General features: G+C 40.2%; 1 protein-coding gene across 8 annotated transcripts in view; it reads left to right on the top strand.

The window, feature by feature from the left end:
• Positions 1-25,936, top strand: part of LOC149579640 (Metallopeptidase M24 family protein) — a 290,429-nt gene that overhangs the window by 212,090 nt on the left and 52,403 nt on the right. Inside the window, exon 14 of one of the 8 annotated variants that reach the window (XM_089786207.1) lies at positions 184-697. The exons of the other annotated variants lie outside the window; for them this stretch is intronic. Within the exon in view, the coding sequence (XP_089642333.1) occupies positions 184-231 (48 nt within the window). The 3' untranslated portion in view covers positions 232-697. Of the gene's footprint in view, positions 1-183; positions 698-25,936 lie in introns of those variants that run through there. 8 annotated transcript variants of the gene reach the window in all.

Here is a 25,936-nt window from a genome sequence, read left to right as displayed (position 1 = left end):
TGTGAATTCATGTGCTGTCTTGCTGTTGTAGAACATTTAGTTTAAATACAGATCAAGTTATTCTTAAAAGAATTTGCAACTCAAAATATGTATGCTCGAAAGTTTTTTTTTTAATGTTTTCCTTCAACTTTCTCATCTTTCTTTCATGTTAACCAAAATTAGACATGAATACTATTGATGCAGAGGGAAAGGAATTTGCAGAAAAAGTACAATGATCAGCGACTTGCTTGACAAATTGTCTCTTCCTAGTACTCTGCTTTAGGACAAATCTTGTGGGACACACATTCAGATATCCTTTATGTAGATACAACTCTTACAGTGGCATCCTCCAATCTAAACCCTTCAAATTGGACAATTGTTAATCTCAGTTAGCCCTCCTGGTGTCCGAAAGTGTTTTATTGAGAGACAACCATCTTACATGTTCCAAAATAGTACATAACGTACTTGAACTAGTGAAGTAGGTTGACACAGACTTAGTTTCATCGATTGGGGAAGCATTTAACCCCCAAACCTTGAAACGCATCCTTAAACCTTTGGTAGGGTTTTGAGAGAGCAGTGGAGATTAGAAAAAATGAGGAACTTTTTAGTTTCGTATCTCTTACAGGTACCAATTGGACTTAATATTTTGTATAATGCTTGGATAAGACTAACTAATGATGCTCCACAAGCAAGAAGGATATACAACAAATGCTTGAAATCTCATTTATTTTGAAAAATGGAAGCCTTAAACCCCGGTCCAAACCCTGCTAGCATAGCTGTAATAAAAGCCTCAAATTTTTTCTTCCAAAACATAATAAAACTGACTTGTCCAAATGTTTTTGAAAGGGATGTCATCAGTACCTACCCCATGCTCTTTCAAACCATAGTTCATCAACTATGCATTAGAACCCTTGATTAGATGCTTGGGGCTGAGTAACACACCAAAATGTGGAATTTATGACTTTTAATTTATTCTAGCCAAATTAGATACCTCTTAACATGTAATTTAATTCCCAACACAACAAATAATCCAAACCTTGATTAAAATTAAATGATTCTCATCCGTCATGCTCCCAAGGAGCAAAAAGTTGGCTCATAAGCTTCGTGTGAGGTCTGCAAGGGTACTCCAAAATGCTTGTTGATGTTCAATTCGGTCATCCAAGAAGTATCCTCTATTGAATTCCTTCTCCACTTCACTAAGTACTAGCAGTACATTTTACCCCTTGTCCATTTGACAACTTGCTTAGCCAAATAGCTTTTGGTGCCCACATGACTATTAGGTAAATATATGTTGTTTATATATGTGTATATATAATGAACAATGCTTGAAACTATGTGATATCATATATCATTGTGGATGACTAAAAGTTGCCTATTATGACAATTATGTGAAAGTGTTTCATTCTTTGTAACCAACCTTATTTGAGAGAGCACCTAAGGGGTAAGAGAAGGGTGGTGAGGGAGTCATAACAAGGCTGTCCTAGTAGGACTATTATCCCAAGGAGTCATAAACCCTCACAATTGTTGGACTTACCGCCAACATTCCCCTTTGAGATTTATGACATGGCTTAACTACCTCATGTGTTCTATAAGTCTAGTGGTTGTATTGGGCATTGACAAGTTGATCTTTTGGTGCAACGATAACCCTAGCTTGTAACAAGTGGTATCAGAGCTTGGTCACAAGTTCGAATCTCCTTAGGTGACACTTAGGGGGGGGGGGTGTTGGGGGGTTGTTGGACTAATTGCCAATGTTCTCCTTTGAGATTCCTGACATGGCTTAATCGCCTCCTGTGTTTTACAAGTTTAGTGGTTGTATCAGGCATTGACAGGCTGATCTTCTGGTGCAACGACAACCCTAGCTTATAACAACGATCTTTACCCAACCCCACATGATGATAACTATCTGTAGCGTGAAGAGACATTATTGGGAAAAGCATGTAGAAGTTGACAAGGGAGGCGGTTGTGGTAGACATCCACTGTCAGTCTTGGAGTAAAAATGGTGTTTGGCATTCCCATCATGGCTCTTCCCCTAGCATGTTTGCAACTTGAGTATGTATTGCGGTTCAACTAACCTTGAAATATATATATGTCTTTCGTGTTGTGATTGTAGGATCCAAATCCAAGATTGTATTATTAAGGATTTATTAAATAAGATGCACTACGAACCCTAATTTTTTGTTGTGTGTGAAATGTGGTTATTAGTTTCTATCACCTACACTTCTATAGTCCATTATTTCCAAGAGTACATAGATTCAAACAAGCTAGTGATGAAAACCCTTAGAATTGGTCTATAGCTTCCTATCTAAAGTGTACAAGATCTATGCAATAGTGCTCTTAGATTTGCAGTAAAGGGACCTTACAAGTACAATCTAGAATAGAAGATTCAAGAGAAAACATGCAATGAGGATGGAAGCTCTCAAGATCTTGTCACAGAATGCAATTCAAAACTATACTAAATGAATAACATTAAGCTAAATATGCATGCAAGTAAAAAAGCTATCGAAGATAATATTAAGCTATAAGAAATGAACCCTAATTTTTTGTTGTGTGTGAAATGTGGTTATTAGTTTCTATCACCTACACTTCTATAGTCCATTATTTCCAAGAGTACATAGATTCAAACAAGCTAGTGATGAAAACCCTTAGAATTGGTCTATAGCTTCCTATCTAAAGTGTACAAGATCTATGCAATAGTGCTCTTAGATTTGCAGTAAAGGGACCTTACAAGTACAATCTAGAATAGAAGATTCAAGAGAAAACATGCAATGAGGATGGAAGCTCTCAAGATCTTGTCACAGAATGCGATTCAAAACTATACTAAATGAATAACATTAAGCTAAATATGCATGCAAATAAAAAAGCTATCGAAGAAAATATTAAGCTATGAGAATGCTATATGTTTCTCATAGCTTAATATTATCTTTGATAGCTTTTTTACTTGCATGCATATTTAGCTTAATGTTATTCATTTAGTATAGTTTTGAATCGCATTCTGTGACAAGATCTTGAGAGCTTCCATCCTCATTGCATGTTTTCTCTTGAATCTTCTATTCTAGATTGTACTTGTAAGGTCCCTTTACTGCAAATCTAAGAGCACTATTGCATAGATCTTGTACACTTTAGATAGGAAGCTATAGACCAATTCTAAGGCTAAGATCCTTTGAGCTGAGGTGGTGGCTTCATTTAATAGATTCATAGAAGTCAAATGAGTGGTCAAGATGCAAAGTTGAGCAATGCTAGAGATGTTTCTTTGGTTGATACGTGTGTTCTTGTTTCTAGAAACTTTCAAAATGATTGCATTCTCATAGCTTAATATTATCTTCGATAGCTTTGTTACTTGCATGCATATTTAGCTTAATGTTATTCATTTAGTATAGTTTTGAATCGCATTTTGTGACAAAATATTGAGAGCTTCTATCCTCATTGCATGTTTTCTCTTGAATCTTCTATTCTAGATTGTACATGTAAGGTCCCTTTACTGCAAATCTAAGAGCACTATTGCATAGATCTTGTACACTTTAGATAGGAAGCTATAGACCAATTCTAAGGCTAAGATCCTTTGAGCTAAGGTGGTGGCTTCATTTAATAGATTCATAGAAGTCAAATGAATGGTCAAGATGCAAAGTTGAGCAATGCTAGAGATGTTTCTTTGGTTGATCCGTGTGTTCTTGTTTTTAGAAACTTTCAAAATGATGTGCACTTTCACTTTAGTTATTTCTTTTAATTTGATTTTGTGTGCACATTAATGGGATCTTTTTATTTAATTAAAATGTGAGTTTTCTTTTAATTAAATGAGCTAGAAGATGTTATAGACTTAGGAGGTCGAAACTTAGTATAGCATTAAATTTTCAGAGGAAATGATAAAATAATTATGCAAAGTGGATTTTCTTGCATAGTCAGGTTTAGAATAAGATTAAAGTTAATAGTTTGAGAATCAGGTCACATAGTTTGCTAGATCAAAAGTAGGTGATTACATTTGCCCCTTTGAGTCATTGTGTGAGCAACTAATTGAGTCAAAGAATGTGTTGATGTCTAATTGTTGTTTTAAAGTGATGACCTATTCTCAGTTCTAGGAACTGACTTCGAACTTGATTGAACAAGAGCAACTATACCTATTTCAAACTTGATGGAACATAAATCGATACATTGATTTTGAGGATACTAACTTTGAACTTGAACGATTGAAGGTTAGCAAGATTGATAGTAAATTGACTGCGAATTTGATGGAATGAAGATCAGTTACATTGTTTTTGAACTTGATTGAATGAGAATTAATGAAAAGCCCTGAATGCACAGTTTGATGTGAAGTGCAGAAATTGAACATTAGGACCGTTTGCTTGATTTGGACACTATCAGACTGATGTGGTGTGATGAGACTAATATGCCCCTGTTTAGATTGTGTACTTGCCCTGAGCAATTTGATGTGTAGCGATCAAATCACTTGTGCAGAAGGTTGAAGAATCTAAACTTGATATGGTTCTTGATGAAGCTGAAATTCCCCTAGTGATGAAGCCTTGATTGCTTTGAAGTTTCAAGAACTAATGATAGAATATTCATGTTTCCTTGGTATTGAAATCAAAATGAGGTAGTGGGGTTGAAGAAAGGAGGTAGATTTGATAGAGTAGTGATTAGATTGGGTAAAAAATGATTGGGAATAGATTTTGATAGATTCGAAGATCATTTTGATCAAGTTTGACCACTTGGTGATGAGAAATTTCCCTTGTTTGACTAGGCTTGACTAGGTTTGACTACAGTTGATGAAGAATTTGGATATCTATAGGCATGATTTAGAAGGTGGTCAATTGTGTTTGACCAAAAAGTTTGGCTGACTGATGTAACTTGGCAAATGAATTCAAAATTTGATTTCTATCTTGAAAATGGATCCAATATGTTGAAATTAGCCAAGGGTGTGAATTTTAAGCCAATCAGAGAAAGTTGAAAATTAGTTCAAAAAATATATAAGGGGCCCAAGGGATCATTTGTACACTAACTTTCTAAATGACTTGAAGACTTAGCACTTGAATAGATGATATGATGATGTGATTACTAACCCATTTTATCTTGCAAGATGAAGGAGACTGAGTTGAAGATTCGATTAGAGATGATTCACGTAGTTAACTGTAAGATTTGATGAGAATCGTGTCTATTTGATAAGTCAAGATTGAGGTGTACCTTAGCTCATGCAAGATGCAAATTCTAGAATGCAAGCCTAGGATTAAAATGCAATGAAGACTCTAGTAATGGTCTCATATTGTTGTCTTATTATCATCATGAAGTGTTTTGGAGCATTGATTCATGGCCAATGATAACACAGATGGTATGGGAGTTTGAGGAATTGTAGGTAGGGTAATGCAGTTCTTCCACCAAAAACTCATAACATGATTCATGTTCTTGTGATTGAAGGTTGGATGCTAAGGTAGCCATCACATCAACAACTTTGTTTTCACTCTTTGGTATTTGTCAGAAAGAGATAAAAACTTAGTATTTTTTAAGATCGTCGATTATCCATTTGTGTGGCATCAACTTTTCATTCTTAGTCTGGTACTCATTGTTTGTTTGGTTTATGATAAGTTGTGAATCACCATAATGTAGTTCCACAATCTTCCACTCAATACCTATCTTGATACCATTTATCAAAGCTTTGTATTTAGCAATAAAGTTTGTACAAGAAAACAATAACTTGGACATCTTTGGGTATTGTGTAGCCCTAAGGAGTAACAAAGTGAACTCAAACACCTAAACTATGTTGTGTGTAGGAGCCATCAAAGAAGAGTTTCCATGCATGCTTTGTAAGGTACATGATTCAAGAATTAGGAAATTCGATTTACATTGGTGTGTCATCCTATAGTAGGATACTAGCCAATTGATCTACAATAACTTGTTCTTTAATAGTCTTGCAGTCGACATATTCAATATCAAATTAAAAAAGAATCATCCATTTAGCAAGTATTTTTGTCAAGATTACTTTGTTGAGTAGGTACTTCAGGGGATCAATTTTAGTTATCAGCTATGTAGTACAAGTGAGCTTGTAGTGATGCAACTTTTGACAGACAAACACAACGGCCTAGCAAGCCTTTTCAATGTTGTTGTAGTTGATCTGATGAGATATCAACATTCTGCTGATGTAATATATGACATGCTCTTTTTTAGTTTCATCTTGTTGAGCCAATAATGCACCTAGTGAGGTAGTTGTAGCTGAAATGTACAAAATGAGCGACTTTCTCTGAATAGGTGACATGAGTATAGGTGGATTTTCAAGATACTCTTTAATCTGATTAAGGCTCTTATCGCACTCCATACTCCAGATGCATGTGGCTCCCTTATGGAGTATCTTCGTAAAGTGTTGGGCTCTGTCAGCTAGCTAAGAAATGATGTAAAGTGCCTTGACAATTTTTGAAGTTTTATCCCTGTTTTTCTGCCTTAGGAATTTTGTCAAACACTTCCCTTGCAGCCTCAATTTGCTGATGTTTGTTGTTTTTCTATGATTTTTGAATGCCAATGATATTGATGAATACAAATGATTGCAAAATAATTAATTGGAAATCAAACTGATATGCAACTTCTTTTTATTATTTTCCAAATGCAAGTACATGAAATTCTGATGTAAAATGCACACCTACAGCCAAGAGGTATTTTCACAAACACTTGGCATGCATCCTATGAATGACTATGCAATGAGACGTTTTTACGAACATTTGGCATACAAACTGAACAGCTGACTTAAGTTGATTTCCCTTCAATACTTCAATGTTTACAATGACTGAATACTTTGGTAACAAAAAGACATATATTACTTGTCAAATGTATCCATCTAAAATTACCAAATGTAAATACCAAAGGAACCTGGAATAAGTAGCTGAGATGACATGCTTTTTGGCTTTGCTTTTTTCGGATTTGCTTTTTTGGACTGCTTTTTCGGACTGCTTTTTTGGACTGCTTTTTCAGCTCTGCTTTTTCGCTTTTTTTTTCGGACTGCTTTTTCGGATCTGCTTTTTCTGATTTCTTTTTTGGCTCTGTTTTTTCGCTTTGCTTTTTCGGATCCGCTGCAAAAACTGAAACCTTTCTCCTTGTCAACTGATGTCAAAAATTAGATACACGGGCTGAACAAAAATCATTGAATATTATCTCCCAATTAATCACAAATGAATTGGTTGAATACCAATTCCTCCACTCCCAACTAGGGTTGATATCTCACAACCGAAATTGGCACCTTAGAGTCTTCAAACCCTCAGGCAAGTATGCAAGCACTAAGGCTCTCAGCACAATAGATGAATATGCAACTCAAGATGTGTAAAATGACCCCCCAAAGGCTCCTTATAAAGACTTCACAAGCAACTCCAAGAAGCTTCTAGAGGAATCCAACACTTTATTCTTTTAAGTGACTTTTTGATATTTTATTATGTTAGTCACTTTAATATTAAATCAATTAAATATAAAGTTGCTTTTTAATATTTCATTGTTTAGTAACCTTATAAGTAATTAATTTTATATATCTTTTCCCCCTTATTTCTTCCTTTTTAGCCTCCGGGGAAAATAAAGGCTAAAATAAAATAAGTAGTTGGTGCTTGTCAAAAAGGGGACATTACAAATGAATTGTCAAATAGACTGTAGTTTTCTTTGTAAACCCCTTACATGGCTGATGCTTTGTGGTGGTGGCATCTCCATTAAGGCCTTAACCTTTTCTAGATCAACTTCATGCCTTTAGGTGAGACTATGTAGCCAGGTAGTTTTCCTGATATGACTCTAAATGAACATTTCTTTGGATTGCGCCTGAGTTTGAACTATTCCATGCGATCCAAGATTAGACCAAGATTGGACAAATGTGTTGCTCGTCGTGTAGACTTTGCTAAGGTATCATCCACACTGTCTTCTATTTTGTTGTGCATCATGTAATCAAAAGTAGCTACCATAGCTCTCTGATATGTGGTACCGACATTTTTCAGACCAAATGACATCACATTCTAGCAAAAAGTACCCCAGTTACAAGTGAATGCTACTTTCTCTTAATCCTCGAGGGTGATTTTGATTTGATCTATATATGGTGAATCTGTCCATCAAGGAGTTCATCTCAGCTATCATGTCAATGTTAGGAAGTGAAAAATCATCCCTTGGGCAAGCTTTGTTCAAATCCCTAAAATGTGTAGACTCTGATGGATTTGTCTGTTTTGGAGACTAGGACTATGCTTGATATCCATTTTGTATAGTCGATGGCTTTGATAAATCTCGCTGGTAGGAGATTTTCAAGTCCAACCTTCACGAGTAGAGCTACATGAGGATGCATCTTTCTTAATTTTTGTTTAATAGGCTTAACACCTGGTGCTATAGAAAGGTGATGCATGATGAGATCTGTGTCTAGACCTACATATCAGAATAGGTCTAGGTGAAGTTGATTTTCTTTTCTATGAAGAAGTCAATGAACTGTTTCTTTTTATCTTCTAATAGAGATTGGGCCAAGTGGATGATATGGGGAACTTCCTTTGTTCCTATAATGATTGCATACATAACTACAATCAAACTTGATGATTTTCTTGTAAATGAATAGGCAACACATCAAGTACCTCATCCTCAGGTGCCTCGAAGAAGTTTTCAGCTTTATAGACACCATTTCCTTTTACTATTATCGGTTCTAACAGCACCACTACGTGGTTTTTGCCATCAGAGTGCTTGTTTCTTTTTGTTTTTATTTTGTGGCTAAGATACTTGATGTCTGCTTTTGTCGAATCAACAACTGGCTCAATGATGTAAGAGACTACAGGTTCAACAGTGTGAAGGTAATAGGTTGTAGTCATTTTAGAAAGTGCGGAGAGCAACTAATTGGCTATGTTGTGACTAGTCAATAAGCTTTGGATGTATGAGGAAGATAGAAGTAAAAGATTCAAGTTAGTTGATGGTGTTTCCAGCATATTCCACCATAGGTCAATCAAGGTTTATAAGGTCTTCTGATGGAGTGTGTATCCTAATAGGAATCCTAGCATCATCAATGAGGCTTGCAAAAGTGACATGTAGACCAGACTCATTCAACCTAGTGATCGACTTGTCATTTGAGTTGAGCTGATTAGTGTAGCTATGTACAATATCAACATCCATTTGTTGGTGGCTTATGAAGCCAAATCCCATTCATATTCTTCTGAATCAGATTTTCTTCCTTCAACTTTTTCTAGAAACCAAGAAATAACCATGTTGATATGCTTCACATGTGGATCATCACTTTGCGAGTGAAGATGTGGTTTAGACATGGACGCTTCTGCTTGATTTTTTGGATTCTCCATAAAGACATCAATTGTTGTTGTGGTTTCATGGCCCTTAGACACAGTTTCTTGTCCATCCTCTCCCTAGAGAAGGGATGTTGAGGGAATGAACTCAGCTTTCTTTAGAGAGCTAGTTCTCTAGAAGGGGTTGTAAGCCAAGGTTGGTTGTTTGTAGGAGTAATCATTCTTAGGACATGCTCTCAATTTTGACGTCTTCTTCCAATCCTTTTGGATCCTCATCAAAGGTTGGGCCTATGTTGAAATATAGTTGTAATGGAACCAATGCCAATTTTGTCTTTGTCTTTTTGGTCTTTAGAAGCACTTAATAGTTCCACAATGGCATCTTTATGATCATTGACGAGGTTGTGTCCAAAATAACTTATCTTTTGAAGGAATTTGAGTTCTTTGCCATACTTCTCAGGGGTGATCTCAACGTGTTTAGCCTATTTTTCTTTGTCTTCTCCTCTGTAGATCCAAGCACATGCGAATTTCTCCTCACTCTTTTTAGTAAGAGGAACAAAGGATTGGGTCATTGCTGATGAAGTTGGGTTTATTACCTCAAAGGGCTTCCTGTAGGACCTAGGCAATATGGGGAGGGACATCATAGAGTTTAGTCAGTACTTGTCCATGCGTATTCTCAGTCGCTTAAGTTTTGCTTGCACTAAGCTAGTGTGGCCTAGGAGTTTTCAGTTGCTTTGTTGTTCAGGACCAAGGTGTCTATTGTCTGTCGAAGAGCATTGCAAGCATGTGGTGTCACAAGGAATGGTAACCTCGACTCCATTGTAAGAAAACTTGATCCGCAGATGATAAGTGGATGGAACTATCTACATCATGGATCCATGGTCTACCTAGCAAAATTTTATACACTGCATGCAAGTCAAGAACTTGATAGACCATGTCTCATTTGATGGTTCCACTATGAGACCTTTGGAAGATCTCTCCTCTTCTTCATAAACCTTGATTGTGTGTAATGTCCCCGTTATAAAATAAATAATAATTTAATCTTTGTAACGGGCCAATTGATTTATTTTATCTCAAACCCATTCTTATTTTTGTTTTCGTAGTTTGTGTTGCCGTCGGCTAATTTTGTACACCCTCGGAAAGCTTTTCCCGATAGTTATTTAAGCACGACTCGTAGGTAGTCTATAGGCATGCTTTTGGATTATATCTCTCTGTATTGCAGATTCTTGTTGGAGTTCGGCATCGTTCGCCATTTCGGAAGTGAAAGACCTTCCCTATTTGGCTTGCACGATTTCGGTGGGTCTCAACCCTCACCCTATTCCATCGGTGTTCAACTAGTCTGTATCCGGCAATTTGGAGTGCTTTCATTATTCGCAAATACTTATCAACTGGTGATTATTCTTCATACTTGTTCGGGCATTATTTGATGTTTGAAATCTACAGTGAGTACCATTGATTTAATAATAATATTCTGTATTCTATGTGTTTCCGTGTTGCACCCATCCATTCCTTCGTACTACCTTCCCTCATCTTCCATCCATCGGTACGGCTTCCCTAAGCCACTGTACGATCTCCTTATCTCTCACGCACTGTCTGGACTCCATACTCGTACGGCATCTCAGACTTCCATTGCTTCCGTATGGCCTTTGTTGTCACCATACGGATTGCTGTATTCCCATACGGCCAGATTACTGCACCATACGGCCATATTTGGCCCCTCCCACCGTACAGCTAGCTCATTCTGTCACTAGTTTCTGTACGGCCTCCACTATCAGCTCCCAGGCACACCATACGATCATTTGAACTTGTTCCTGTACGCCATTTCCAGTAATCGTACATCGTCCTCCTGTGCACTACCGTACAGTTTGCATTGTTCAGGCAATTTCTTGGTCTTGGAGGGATGTGGGAACACAATAATGGTATTAGAGCTCTTTGATCTTGCCAGCTTGTGGACGGTGAATGAGAGTTTATAGCTAGAAGAGAAGGACGCATTCTGTCGATTGAATGGCTAACAAACGGGAACCGACGGCCGCCGAACTTGTGGCACTTCTGAAGGAACTTGCCCGAAATCAAGCACAGATCACGGATACGTAGAGACTCATGAAGGAAACCCTCAAGAAGTTGGCGGAGAACAAAATGGACACAGCGCGGATTCAGTATCAAGTAAACCACACCCTCAGCCAGTACGCTCTCGACCTTCCATGCCGACTTTCCCACCACGGACAGAAGCACATCACGGAGAGAGACTACCAACTTTCGAAGAGATAAGAGAGGACTGGAGGAATGCAAACCTTGAAGAGGACATTTCCTACAAAGATTACGCAGATCTGAGGATGAGATACTCGAGAGGTGGAAACAGAGGAGGATACTTTAACGATGATCTCAGGAGAAAATTGAGTAAGGTGAACCTGTCTCCATTTGATGGATCAGGTTCCATTTCAGCACAGGCGTGGGTGATGAAAGCCAATACCTACTTCCAGCTGAATCCTATGCCTGAAGAAGAAGCTATCAAATTTGTTGCATTGCACTCGAAACGAGTTGCACACGTATGGTGGCACCACGGCACCATCACATTAGGGCATGATCAAATAAAGACCTATGCAGAATTTACGGAGAGATTAATAGAATGATTCAATGGGAAAGACCCCGAGCTCAATTTCAAAGATCTGGCGCAACTGACGCAAACCGGATCCGTAGGTCAGTTCATTGCTGAATTTCAGAGACTTTCAATGTTGGTCATGGACATCTCCGAAAGAAGGCGGGTCATGCTCTTTATGGACGGACTAGCAGAACCACTGAAGGGCTAGGTGAAGGGATTCAATCTGTCTACCCTGTCAGAAGCAATCAGTAAGGCATGAAGTATGGCATCATCGTCGGCATCGATCTCATCCTCTCGAAGTCACTCACATCCGAAACCACTGACGTTTCCGAGAGACAAACCTCCGCCCAAGAAGCTGTCATTGGATGAAGCCACCCCATAGGAACTTCAAAGGAAGAAATTGTGTTTCAATTGCAAGGGCCCTTGGGAGCCTGGCCACCGATGCCTCGGGAAGGGAAAGATCCATTACATCGAGGTGGTGTCCGATGATGAGGAAGAACATGAACAGGAAGAAATGCCGGTTGAAGATGACCAACCTAACACTGACACCAACATAGCCAGTTTAAACTGTACGGAGAGGATTGCCGCCTTGGTTCAGCGCGGAGGATCCATTGCATTGGCTGGCAGTCCAAGGTGCATAGTTTTCCATGTGCAGGGTACCCTTCAAGGACAAAGGGTTACAGTGATGTTGGGTAGCAAAGCTACTTTGAATTTCATAAACTCATCCTTGGTAAAGCGAAGAAGTCTCCCTACAGAAGCACACACAGGCTTTCAGGTCAAGGTAGCCGAAGGGACCTTCCTGCCCTGCACGCACCTTGTTCCCTAGCTAAGCATCACAATGGCGAATCACACGGTGACAGAGGACTTTTTCATAGTGGACCTCACTGACATGGAAGTCATTCTGGGCATACAGTGGATGGAGAGACTTGATGAGTACACTCAAAGTTTCAAGCAGATGGACTTCACTTTGTGGTTGATGGAAAGAAGGTTGTCCTCCGAGGGATGGCAAATGAAGGTCCGAAGGAAGTTTCCGCGCATCGGATGGAGGCAGTCTTGCGGCACGATGACGTTGAGTGGGCTACGCATTGTTTCATCTCAGCGGAACCTATGAAGGGGCACCGAACACCTCTACAAGATGATGAACTTTAGGATATTTTAAGTAGGCATGAAAATGTCTTCATGCATATTCCTCCTGGCATACCACCTTATCGGGGCTTTGAACATACAATCGAGTTGGAACCAGTGGCAAAACCAGTCATAACCACACCATACCGCCACCCCAACAAATTCAAGGATGAGATCAAGTGGACGATTTAGGAATTGCTTGAGAAAGGATGAATCCATCCTAGTTCTAGCCCATTCACGTCATCAGTGGTGTTGGTCAAAAAGGACGGAACTATGCGCATGTGTGTGGACTATCGCGCGCTAAACAGAAGGATAATAAAGAACAGGTATCCCATCCCACGGATAGATGAGTTGCTGGATGAACTACATGGCGCGGTCTATTTTTCAAAAATAGATCTCCGTTCTGGATACCATTAGATCCGAATGAGGGAAGATGTGGAGAAAACAACTTTTCACTGCCACTACAGACACACTGAGTTCTTGGCCATACCGTTCGGATTGACCAACGCTTTTGCTACATTTTAATCATGCATGAACTGCATCTTCAACAAACAGTTGTGTAAGTATCTATTCGTATTCTTTGATGATCTTATTTATAGCAGAACATGGGAGGAGCACCTAAAGCATCTGAATGAAGTTCTGAGTATCATGGAGGAATAGTCCCTGTTTGCCAAGTAGTCCAAATGTGAGTTTGGTATGACAAAAATATTGTACTTGAGACATGTTGTCAGTAAATATGGGGTTCGAGTGCATCAGGAGAAGATTCAGACTATCCTTGACTGGCCTCCCCCAAAATCACTCACAGATCTATGAGGGTTCTTTGGATTGTGCAGTTACTACAGGAGATTTGTCAAAGGATTTTCTCAGCTCAGCACACCTTTAACAGACCTGATGAAGAAAGGGGCTTTCTAGTGGAACGAAGAAGCACAACTCACATTTGATAAGCTAAAAGAGGCCATGAGCACTTGCCCGGTTCTTGCACTACCTAACTTCACCTGATCGTTCATTTTGGAATGCGACGCGTCCAAGGAGGGCATTGGAGCGGTTTTGATGCAAGACAAACACCCCATCGCCTATGAGAGCAAGAAACTTACACCAGCAGAACGCTTGTATTCTATTTACGATAAAGAAATGTTGGCCATCGTACATGCACTAACCAAGTTCTGACAGTATCTGGTTGGTGCCAAGTTTGTTGTCCGTACGGATCACAACAACCTGAGATATTTCCTGGAGCAGTAGGACTTGAACAAACAGCAACAAAAATGGGTAAGCAAAGTTCAATCTTTTGATTTCGATATTGAATATGTAAAAGGGAAGAACAATGTTGTTGTAGATGCCTTGTCTTGAAAACCCACCATCTGCTCGCTAGAACAGATCTCAACTGACTGGAAGGCACAACTGTTGGTAGAATATTCCAAGGATACGTTTGCTTGTGAGATAATGGATGGTCACATCCACGATGATCAGTACAGGGTGGTGGATGATATTATCTATTATAAAGATCGAATCTACCTAGTGCCAAAGTCCAAACTGAAGCAGAAGATCTTGAAGGAAGTGCACAACTCATCTCTGGCTGGACAACCCGGCTTCCTTAAGACTTATAGAAGTATGCGGGAGAGATTTTCATGGAAGGCATTGAAGGGGAACGTGTTGCAGCATGTGAGAGAATGCACGGTTTGCCAACAGAACAAATCCGAACACACTCTTCCCGTTGGACTGTTACAGCCTTTGCTGATTCCCAAACATAAGTGGGAAAGTATATCAATGGACTTCATAACAGGTCTTCCCAAGGTGAATGGAAAGGATTGTATCTACGTGGTGGTTGACCGATTGACAAAGTGTGTACACTTCTTCGCCATCCCCTCAGATCTTCAGGCTGCACAAGTCGCCAATCTGTTTTTCAAAGAGGTCTTTCACTTGCACGGGTTACCCTGAAACATCGTTAGTGATCGGGATGGACGATTCGTTAGTAATTTCTGGATAGAATTGTTTTGGATGACTGAGATAGAGTTATCACCGAGCACGAGTTACCACTCGTAGACAGATGGCCAAATTGAGATTGTGAACAAATGGCTCGAAGGCTACCTTCAGAACGACGTCACAACACAACAATGCGCATGGGTCAAATGGATCCATCTCAAGGAGTATTGCTACAATACGACGTATCACATGTCTATCGGGATGGCGCCATCCAACGCTCTGTACAGGCACAAACCCCTCTCCATCAGCACAGTTCTGGGTGACAGTCGCGCTCCAAGGGTGAAGGATTGGCTTCAGCAGGAGCAGGACATAGTGAGGAGCTTGAAAGAGAACTTGTAGCAAGCACAAAATCGACAAAAGGTGTACACCGATAGACATCGGATAGAGAGGAGTTTTGAAGTAGGGGATCTGGTCTATCTTCGGCTTCAGCCATATCGACAGTCTTCATTAAAAGGAGCAGGTAAAGAGAAATTGAAGCCACGCTTTTATGGTCCCTATCACGTGATCCATCGCATCAGTGAGATAGCGTACGAACTGGAACTTCCGGAGGGTAGCCGCATTCAGAATGCCTTCCATGTTTCCTGTCTGAAGAAGGCTATAGGGCAAAACGTCATTGTCACTACCGACCTTTCGCCACTCAATGAGGAAGGGAAGCTCATTCTTGAACCTGTTGAGATTCTTGAAGTGCGTGAAAAGGCCCTATTGAACTGCACTGTGAGGGAATACTTGGTACGCTGGTGACACCTACTGTTGGACAACGCAACGTGGGAAGGCGAGCACATCCTCTAGCACCCGGCGTTGCACTTGCTTGAGGACAAGCAAATTTTGGACTATAATGTCCCCGTTATAAAATAAATAATAATTTAATCTTTGTAACGGGCCGATTTATTTATTTTATCTCGGACCCATTTTTATTTTTGTTTTCATAGTTTGTGTCGCCGTCGGCTAATTTTGTACACCCTCGGAAAGCTTTTCTCAACAAGTATTTAAGCACGACTCGTAGGTAGTCTATAGGCATGCTTTTGGATTATATCTCTCTGTACTGAGGATTCCTATTGGAGTTCGGCATTGTTCGCCATTTCGGAAGTGAAAGACCTTCCCTATTTGGCTTGCACGGTTTCGGTGGGTCTCAACCCTCACCCTATTCCGTCAATGTTCAACTAGTCTGTATCCGGCAATTTGGAGTGCTTTCATTATTTGCAAATGCTTATCAACTGGTGATTATTCTTCATACTTGTTCGAGCATTATTTGATGTTTGAAATCTACAGTGAGTACTATTGATTTGATAATAATATTCTATATTCTGTGTGTTTCCGTGCTGCACCCATCCATTCCTTCGTACTACCCTCCCTTACCTTCCATCCATCCATACAGCTTCCCTCAGCCACTGTACGGTCTCCTTATCTCTCCCACACTGTTTGGACTCCATACCCGTACAGCATCTCAGACTTACATTGCTTTCGTACAGCCTTTGCTGTCATCGTACGGACTGTAGTATTCCCTATAGGCAGATTGTTGCACCGTACAGCCATATTTGGCCCCTCCCACCATACGGCTAGCTCATTCTATCACTAGTTTCTGGACGACCTCCACTATCAGCTCCCAGGCACACCGTACGGTCATCTGAACTTGTTCTTGTACGCCATTTCCAGTAACCGTACGTCGTCCTCCTGTGCACCGCCGTACGGTCTGCACTGTTCGAGCAATTTCTTGGTCTTGGAGGGACGTGGGAACACTACATTGTGATTTTGCATCTTTGGTCAATGACTTGTTTGGAAAAAACCAAGTTGTTGGATCAAGTTATGTATCATATATTTAAACATGCTCCTCCATGTATCACAACACGCTTGACGTAGTGCTTTTATATGAGGATTTCAATATGAAGGGGTGGATTGTGGGATGGCTGATAGATTTATCATCCTCCTCGCAAAAGGATAGGTAGTGAGCTGAAGTTAGATGATCCACCATAGTCCTGAATCGCTCAACATCAACATCTTTAAGCATGTTAGCTACAAGGAGCGACTGTTCCAAGATTTCCCAGTGTGGGAGATATCTTCAACAACTCAAAAATTGAGATTTGTGTTGATGTTCACTGAAGTTGGTCCACAAGGTTATAGTTAGCCGATGAGGAAGTGGATGTTTGTTTAGAGCATGAAGACCCAACATGCTTAGCAGTTATTGATTTTGAGGGACCTACTCCCTTTATGGTGACCTTCAACAGTGTGAAGGTAACAGGTTGAAGTGTAGTCACTCTAGAAAGTGGGGTCATTCTGGAAAGTGGGGAGATCAACTAGTTGGCTTTGTTGTGACCAATCAATAAGCTTTGGATGCATGAGGGAGATAGAAGTAGAAGAATCAAGTTAGTTAACGATGTTTCTAGCATACTTCATGATAGGTAAATCAAGGTCTATATGTACTTTTGATGAAGGAGTGTCTATCTTGATAGGAATCCTAGCACATCAATGAGGTTCGCAAAAGTGACGTGTAGACCAAACTCATTCAACCTACCGTTTGGCTTGTCATTTAAGTCGAGTTGATTAGTGTAGCTATGTACAATCTCAACATCCAATTCATTGGTAGCATTTGAAGCCAAATCCCTTTCATATTCTATTGTATTAGATTTTCTTCCTTCAGCTTTGTCTAAAAACTGGGAAATAACCATGTTGATATGCTCTGCATGTGGATCGTCACTGTCTGAGTGAAGGTGTGGTTGAGACGTGGACGCCTGTGCTTGATTTATTGGATCATCCACAAAGGCATCAGTTGTTGTTTTGGTTTCATGGCCCTTAGTGGTAGTTTCCTATTCATCCTCTCCCTACAGAAGGGATGTTGAGGGAATGAAGTCAGCTTCTTTCAAAGAGCTAGTTCTTTGGAAGGGGTTGTAAGCCAAGGTTGGTTATTTGTAGGAGTAACCGTTTTTGGGACATGCTCTGAATTTTGACCTATGTATCTTCCAATTCTAGATTGGACCTGTGTTAGCTATGGGTTGAAATATAGTTGTGGTGGAACCAATGCCAATTTTGTTTGTCTTTCTGGCCTTCAGAAGCACTTAATAGTTCCATAATGGCATCTTTATGATCATCGACGGGTCCTTGTCCAAAGTAACTTATCTTTCGAAGGAATTTGAGTCCTTTCCATACTTTTCAAGGGTGATCTTAGTGTGTTTAGCCTATTTTTCAGTCTTCTCTATAGATCCAAGCACAGGCGACTTTCTCAAACTTTATAGTAAGAGGAACAAAGGGTTGGGTCATTGCTGATGAAGTTGGGTTTATTGCCTCAGAGGGCTTCCTGTAGGACCTAGGCAACATGGGGAGGGATGTCACAGAGTTTTGTTAGAACTTGTTCGTGCGTGTTCTCAGTAGCTTAAGATTTTGTTCGCACTCAACTAGTACGGCCTAGGAGCTTTCAGCTACTCTATTGTTCAAGACCATGGTGTCTATTGTCTATTAAAGAGCATTGCAAGCATGTGGTGTCACCAATAATGGTGAACTCGATTCCATTGTAAGAAAACTTGATGCACTAATGATTAGTGAATGGAACTGCCTACATCATGGATTCATGGTCTACCTAGCAAAATGTTATACACTAGAGGCAAGTCAAGAACTTGACAGAGCACGTCCCATTTGATGGTTCCACTATGAGACCTTTGGAAAATCTCGCCTCTTCTTCATATGCCTTAATTGTGATTTTGTAATGTTCCCATCATAAAATAAATAATTAATCAAACCTTTGTTAATGGGCCGATTGATTTAGTATATCTTGGACCTATTTTTATTTAATTGTTTCTGTAGGTAGTTGTGTTCGTCGACTATCTTTGTAAACCCTCACAAAGTTTTCCCCAATGGGTATTTAAGCACAACATGTAGGTAGTAGTTGGTATGCGATTTGGTTTATTATTCTTTGTACTGCAAATTCCCATTGGGATTCTTTGTTGTTCGCCATTTTGGAAGTAAAAGATCTTCCCTACTTGGCTCTTGCAGTTTCGGTGGGATTCAACCCTCACCCTAGTCTGTCTTTGTATTACTTGCTCAGATCTGGCAAATCCGTGCACCATCTTTGCAAATACGTATATATACCTAGAATTGGATTGCAAAACACTTGTATTGACATTAATTGGCATACTGGCGAATATATTGTTCTAGTATCTAGTTGGTAGCTCAATCGACACCGTATGCCCCTCTGCAAATTCCATGACCTAACTACAAGCAACACAGTGTATGGCCATTACCATACAGCTGCAACTCCACATACCATATGGCTACCAAGCAATCCCCACTGTACACTACTCTTCCCCTAACTTGGCACACGCTCCATTTTACCATATGGACATCTCGTTCCCTCCTCACCATACAAACACAACACTCTACTGCACGACTTCCAACTCTACCATATGATCTTCCTATTGCACGTACGGTAGTCACACCATACATCACCTCTCCACCTATACCGTACAACCAATCGGTCCATCGTACAGACATATTCTTGCCACTGTACAGACCTATCCTTGTTGCCATCGTATTGCTGAAACATTCACTCCCTAAACAAATTCCATGACCGTATGCCATATGGTCTCACTCCATCCTACCATGCGGTCCCTTCCAGCAACCTGTCAAGGGCAGAAATGGAGATCACAAGAGGGTAAGAGTACCATGACATCTAATACAGGGAAATAGATCATTACAGTGGTATTAGAGTTAACAATCCTCCCAGTCTGTGAACAGTGAATGAGAGTTTATAGCCGGAAGAGAAGGTCCCATTCAATTGATAGAATGGCAAAACAAGAACCCACTACTGCTAAACTCATGAGGATCCTAATAGATCTTTCGAGGAATCTGGCACAGATCAATGATACTCAATGACTTATGGAAGAAACACTTAGGAAATTGGCAAACAATAAAATATCCGGTGAACAAAATGGTCATAGCGCGGACTCAGTGTCAAGTAAGGAAAACCCTCATCCAACACACTCTTGACCTTCCATGTTGTCTTTCCCTCCACAGGCGGAGTTACCACATGGAGGAAAGCATACAACCTTCGAAGAATTTCAAGAAAAGTTGAGAGAAGACTGGAAGAATGCAAATTTGGAGGATATATCCTCAAAGATTACGCAGAACTGAGAATGAGATATTCCGGAGGTGGAAACCGAGGACATTCTAACAATGATCTCAGAAGAAAGTTGAGTAAGCTAAATCTATCACCATTTGATGGGTCTCGATTCATATCAGCCCAAGCATGTGTAATGAAGGTCGATACTTACTTCCAACTTAACCCGATGCCAGAAGAAGCAATCAAATTGCAGCTCTACACTTGGAGGGAGTGAGGCATGAATGGTGGCATCATGGCACCATCACACTGGGGCATGACTAAATAAATACTTATGTGGAATTCATTGAAAGATTGATAGATCGATTCAATGGTAAAGATCTAGAACATAAATTTCAAACAATTTGCACAACTAAGGCAAACTAGATCGGTCGACTAATCTATCACAGAATTTCAAAAATTCTCTGTTTTGGTTACAGGCGTCCTTGAAAGGAGACGGCTAGTGCTTTTCATGGATAGACTGACGGAACCACCGAGGGGTTGGGTAAAAGGTTTTAATCCTACCACCCTTTCGAAGGCTATAAAAAAGGCACAAAGCATGGTATCTTCATCAACATCATCCTCTCGAGGTTACTCACACTCCAAACTGCCAGTATTTCCAAAGGACAAAGATAACAAACCCCTAGCGAAAAAACCTTCGTTAGACGAAGCCACTAGACAGTCGCTACGAAGGAAGAAATTATGCTTCAATTGTAAGGGACCATGGGAGCCTAGGCACAGATGCCTTGGTAAAGGAAAAATACACTACATTGAAGTTGTATTCGATGATGAGGACAATTAGGAGGATCTACCTATAGAAGACGACCATCCCCATGAGGACACCAAAATGGTTAATCTAAACCGTACGAAGAGAATTGCAGCATTGGCACAGTGTGGAGGAACCATCGCCTTATCTAGGAGCCCAAGGTGTATGGTATTTCGTGTACGAGGAACCCATCAAGGACAAAGGGTCATGGTGATGCTCGATAGCAGAGCCACTCTAAACTTCATAAACTCATCTTTGGTGAAACGAAGAGGTCTACTTGTTGAGACACACGCATGATTCTAGGTCAAGGTCGTCGGAGGAACACTTTTTGCCTTGTACACACCTTGTTCCCCAATTGAGTATCATTATGGCTAACCACACTGTGACAGAGGATTTCTTTATAGTGGATCTGGATGATATGGAGGTTATTCAGGTCATACCGTAGATGAAGACACTTAATGAATACACGCTGAGTTTCAAACGGATGGACTTCACTTTTGTTGTCGATGGGAAGAAGGTTGTTCTCCGTGGAATGGCCAATGAAGGATTGAAGGAAGTTTCAGCACAACGGATGGAGGCAATTTTTTTGCATGATGACGTTGCATGGGTTGCACATTGTTTCGTTTTGGCGGAACCTATGAAAGGACAACAATCCCGTCACTAGGATGATGACCTTCAAAATATTTTGAGGACCCATGATAAATTTTTTATAGACATTCCTCCTGGCATACCCCTATTGCGGGTTTGAACATACCATCGAGTTGAAAGCCGACACCAAACCAGTTATTACCACGCCCTACTGTCATCCCAAGAAATTCAAAGATGAGATCAAGAAGACAATTCAGGAACTACTCAAGAAAGGATGGATCCATCCCAACTCTAGCCCTTTTGCATCATCAGTGGTTTTGGTAAAAAAGGATGGGACAATGTGCATGTGTGTGGACTGTCAGGCGCTGAATATGAATGCAATAAAATACAGATACCCTATTCCTAAGATAGATGAATTGTTGGATAAGCTGCATGGGGCAATTTATTTTTCTAAAATTGATCTTTGTTTCGGGTACCATGAGATCCACATGCAAGAAGAAGATGTGGAGAAGACAGCTTTCTATTGTCACTACAGGCATTATGAGTTCTTGGTCATGTTGTTCAGATTAACGAACGCTCCAGCTACTTTTCAGTCTTGCATGATCACATCTTCAACAAACAATTGCATAAGTACTTGTTGGTATTCTTTGGTGATATCCTTATATACAGCAAAACTTGAGAAGAACACCTGAAACACTTGAATGAAGTCCTAGGGATGAAGGCTCGGTCCCTGTTCGCTAAGCAATCCAAGTGTGAATTCGGAATGATAGAAATATTATACCTAGGGCATGTTGTCAACAAATATGAGGTGCAGGTTCACCAAGAGAAGATTCAAGCTATCCTGGATTGGCCCCCACCAAAATCACTCTCTAAGTTGCGAGGGTTCTTAGGTTTGTGTAGTTACTACTAGAGGTTTGTGAGTAGTTTCTCTCAGCTCAGCGCACCGCTAACAAATCTAACTAAGAAATGCTCCTTCCAATGGAATGAAAGAGTGCAATGCACTTTTGATTAGTTGAAAGAAGCGATGAGCACTCGTCTAGTTCTCACCTTACCTGATTTCACAACCATTCATTCTAGAATGATGCATCTCGAGAGGGAATTGGCGTGGTATTAATGCAAGTTAGACACCCTATAGCCTATGAGAGTCGAAAGCTTACAAAAGCAAAGCGTCTATATTCCATCTATGACAAAGAAATGTTGGCCATCGTGCATGCACTAACCAAATTCTGATAGTATCTGGTAGGTACCAAGTGTTGTTCATACCGATCATAATAGTTTGAGATATTTTATGGAGTAACGAGATCTAAATGAGAGGTAACAAAAATGGGTAAGTAAGATTCAGGCTTTTGATTTTGACATTGAATATGTGAAGGGAAAGAACAATGTGGTTGTAGATGTCCTGTCAAGAAAACTTGCCATGTGTTTACTATCTTAGATCTCAGCTGATTGGAAAGCACACTTATTGGTGGAATATTTTAAAAGCATATTTGCATTTAAGCTAATGGATGGCGACACTCAAAATGATCGATACAAGGTGGTGGATGACATCATTTACTATAAGGATCAAATATACTTGGTGCCTGAATCCAAACTGAAGCAGAAAATCCTAAATGAAATACATGACTCACCCTTGGTTAGGCACCCAAGGTTTCTCAAAACCTATAAACAACTCAAGGAGAGGTTTTCATGGAAGGGACTTAAAGAAGATGTATTGTAGTATGTACAGGAATGTGCAGTCTACCAACAAAACAAATCCGAACTCACTTTACCTGTCAAATTACTACAGCCCTTACCTATACTAGAACAAAAGTGGGAAAGCATCTCTATGGACTTCATCACCAAACTTCCTAAAGTAAGCGGGAAGGATTGTATCTTTGTGGTGGTGGACAAGCTAACGAAGTATGCACACTTCTTCGCCATCCCCTCAGACTTTCAGTCCATGCAGGTAGCAGACTTATTTTTCAAAGAAGTTTTTCATTTGCACGGATAGCTTGACGAATTATGCACACTCTTCTTTGCCATCCCTTGAGACTTTCAGTCCGTGCAGGTAGAAAACTTATTTTTTAGAGAAGTTTTTAGCAAACTTTCAGTCCGTGCAGGTAGCGAATTACCCCGAAACATTGTTAGTGACAGAGATGGGCGATTTATCAGTATTTGTAGGACAAAATTGTTTTGGTTGGCAGAAACAAAATTGTCGCCAAGTACAAGCTACCACCCTCAAACAGACGGACAAACGGAGCTTGTGAACAAGTGACTAGAAGGTTACCTCTAGAACTACGTTTCGGCACAACAATGGGCACGGGTCAAATAGATGCATATGGGGAAATACTGTTACAATACCACTTATCACATGTCCATTGGAATGGCACCATTCAAAGCACTATACGGGTATGAACCCCTCTCATTTATCGACATGGTGCTTGGTGATAGTGACACACCAAGGTCGAGGGACTGGCTTTAGGAAGGGCAAGACATCCTAAGATGCTTGAAAGAGAACTTACAAAGGGTGTAGAATCAACAAAAGATGTACGTCAACAGATAGCGGAGCAAGAGAAATTTCGAAGTGGGAGACTTGGTCTATCTCAAACTCCAGCCATATAGGCAGTTCACATTGAAGGCAAAAGGGAAAGAAAAATTGAAGCCACAATTTTATGGCCCTTATCGTGTAGCTTGCCGCATAGGTGAAGTTGCCTATGAGCTGGAACTTCTAGAAGGAAGCCACATTCATATTGTCTTTCATGTCTCCTGCCTGAAGAAAGTTGTGGGACAAAACATCACGATAATTGCAGACCTTTCGCTGCTCAATGAAGAAGTGAAGCTCATACTGAAACCGACTACAATCATTGATGTATGTGAGAAGACCCTGCAGAACCGTACTTTGAAGGAATACATGGTACGCTGGAAACATTTGCCATTGAACGACACGACTTGGGAAGGTAAACACATTCTACAGCATCCTGCATTGCATTTGCTTAAGGACAAGCAAAGTTTGGGATGGGAGGACTATAATGTTCCCGTCATAAAATAAATAATTAACCAAACCTTTGTTAATGGATTGATTGATTTAGTATATCTCCGACCCATTTTTATTTAATTGTTTTTGCAGGTAGTTGTGATCACCAGCTATCTTTGCAAACCCTTGGAAATTTTACCCCCTCAAGTATTTTAGCACAGCATGTAGGTAGTAGGTGGTATGTGATTTGGTTTATTATTCTTTGTACTGCGAATTCTGTCGGGATTCTTTGTTGTTCACCATCGGAAGTGAAAGATTTTCCCTACTTGGCTCTTGCGGTTTTGGTGGGATTCAACTCTCACCCTATTTAGTCTCTGTATTACTTGCTCGGATCTGCAAATCCATGCACCATCTTTGCAAATACATATATATACCTTGAATTGGATTGCAAAACACTTGTATTGGCATTAATTGGTATATTGGCAAATATATTGTTTTGGTATCTAGTTGGTAGCTCAATCTGCACCATACACCCCTCTACAAATTCCATGACCTAACTACAAGAAAACCAATGTACGACCATACCGGACGGCTGCAACTCCACATACCTTACAACCACTAGGCAATCCCCACCATATGTTGCTCTTCCCCTCACCTAGCACACACTCCATTTTACCGTATAGACATCTCCTTCCCTCCTCACCATATGGACACAACATTCTACCACATGGCTTCCAACTCTATCGTACAGTCTTCCTGTTGCACGTACGATAGTCACACTGTATGTCCTCTCCACCTCCATTGTATGGCCAATTGGTCCACCGTACGAACATATCCTTGACATCGTACGGACCTATCCTTGCTACCACCATACTGCTCAAACATTAACTCCCTAAACCAATTCCCTGACCGTATGCCATATAGTCTCATGCCATCCTACCGTACGGTCCCTTGTAGCAACCTATCGTGGGTGGAATTGGAGATCATAAGAGGGTAAGAGTACCACAACATCTAATACAGGGAAATGGATCATTACAAATTTTGCCTCTTGGGTCAATGACTTGTTTGGAAAAAACAAGTTGTTGGATCAAGTTATGTGTGCATATATTTAAACATGCACCTCCATCTATCAGAACACGCTTGACGTGGTGCTTATAGATGAGGATTTCAATCTGAAGGGGTAGATTGTGGGGATGGTCAATAGATTTATCATCCTCCTCACAAAAGAATAGGTAGTGAGGTGAAGTTAGATGATTCACCATAGTCTTGAATTGCTCAACATCAATATCTTTAGCCATATTAGTTACGAGGAGTGACTATACCAAGATTTCCCAATATGTGGGAAATATCTTCAGCAACTCAAAAATTGAGATTTGTGTTGATGTTCACTGAAGCTAGTCCACAAGGTTATAGTTAGCCAATGAGGAAGTGGATGTTTATATGTTTGTTTAGAGGATGAAGACTCAACATGTTTAGCAATTATTAATTTTGAGGGACCTACTCCCTTTATGGTGACCTCAGCTTGGCTCTGGGTCACATGTTTGAATGCTCAGTTGTTAATCAATGAGATTGCAGATGTGTGTCAAACAAATTCACACCCTTAATAACAACCTTTTGAGATGGGTTGGATGAGCTAGAAGTGGAAGGCTCTCTT

Source organism: Cupressus sempervirens, chromosome 1 (assembly GCF_028749045.1).
Source record: "Cupressus sempervirens isolate cs-2001-9-10 chromosome 1, ASM2874904v1, whole genome shotgun sequence".
Lineage (NCBI taxonomy): Eukaryota > Viridiplantae > Streptophyta > Pinopsida > Cupressales > Cupressaceae > Cupressus > Cupressus sempervirens.
The sequence above is the reverse complement of the archived record's forward strand: the minus strand, read 5'-3'. Positions and strand labels throughout refer to the sequence as shown.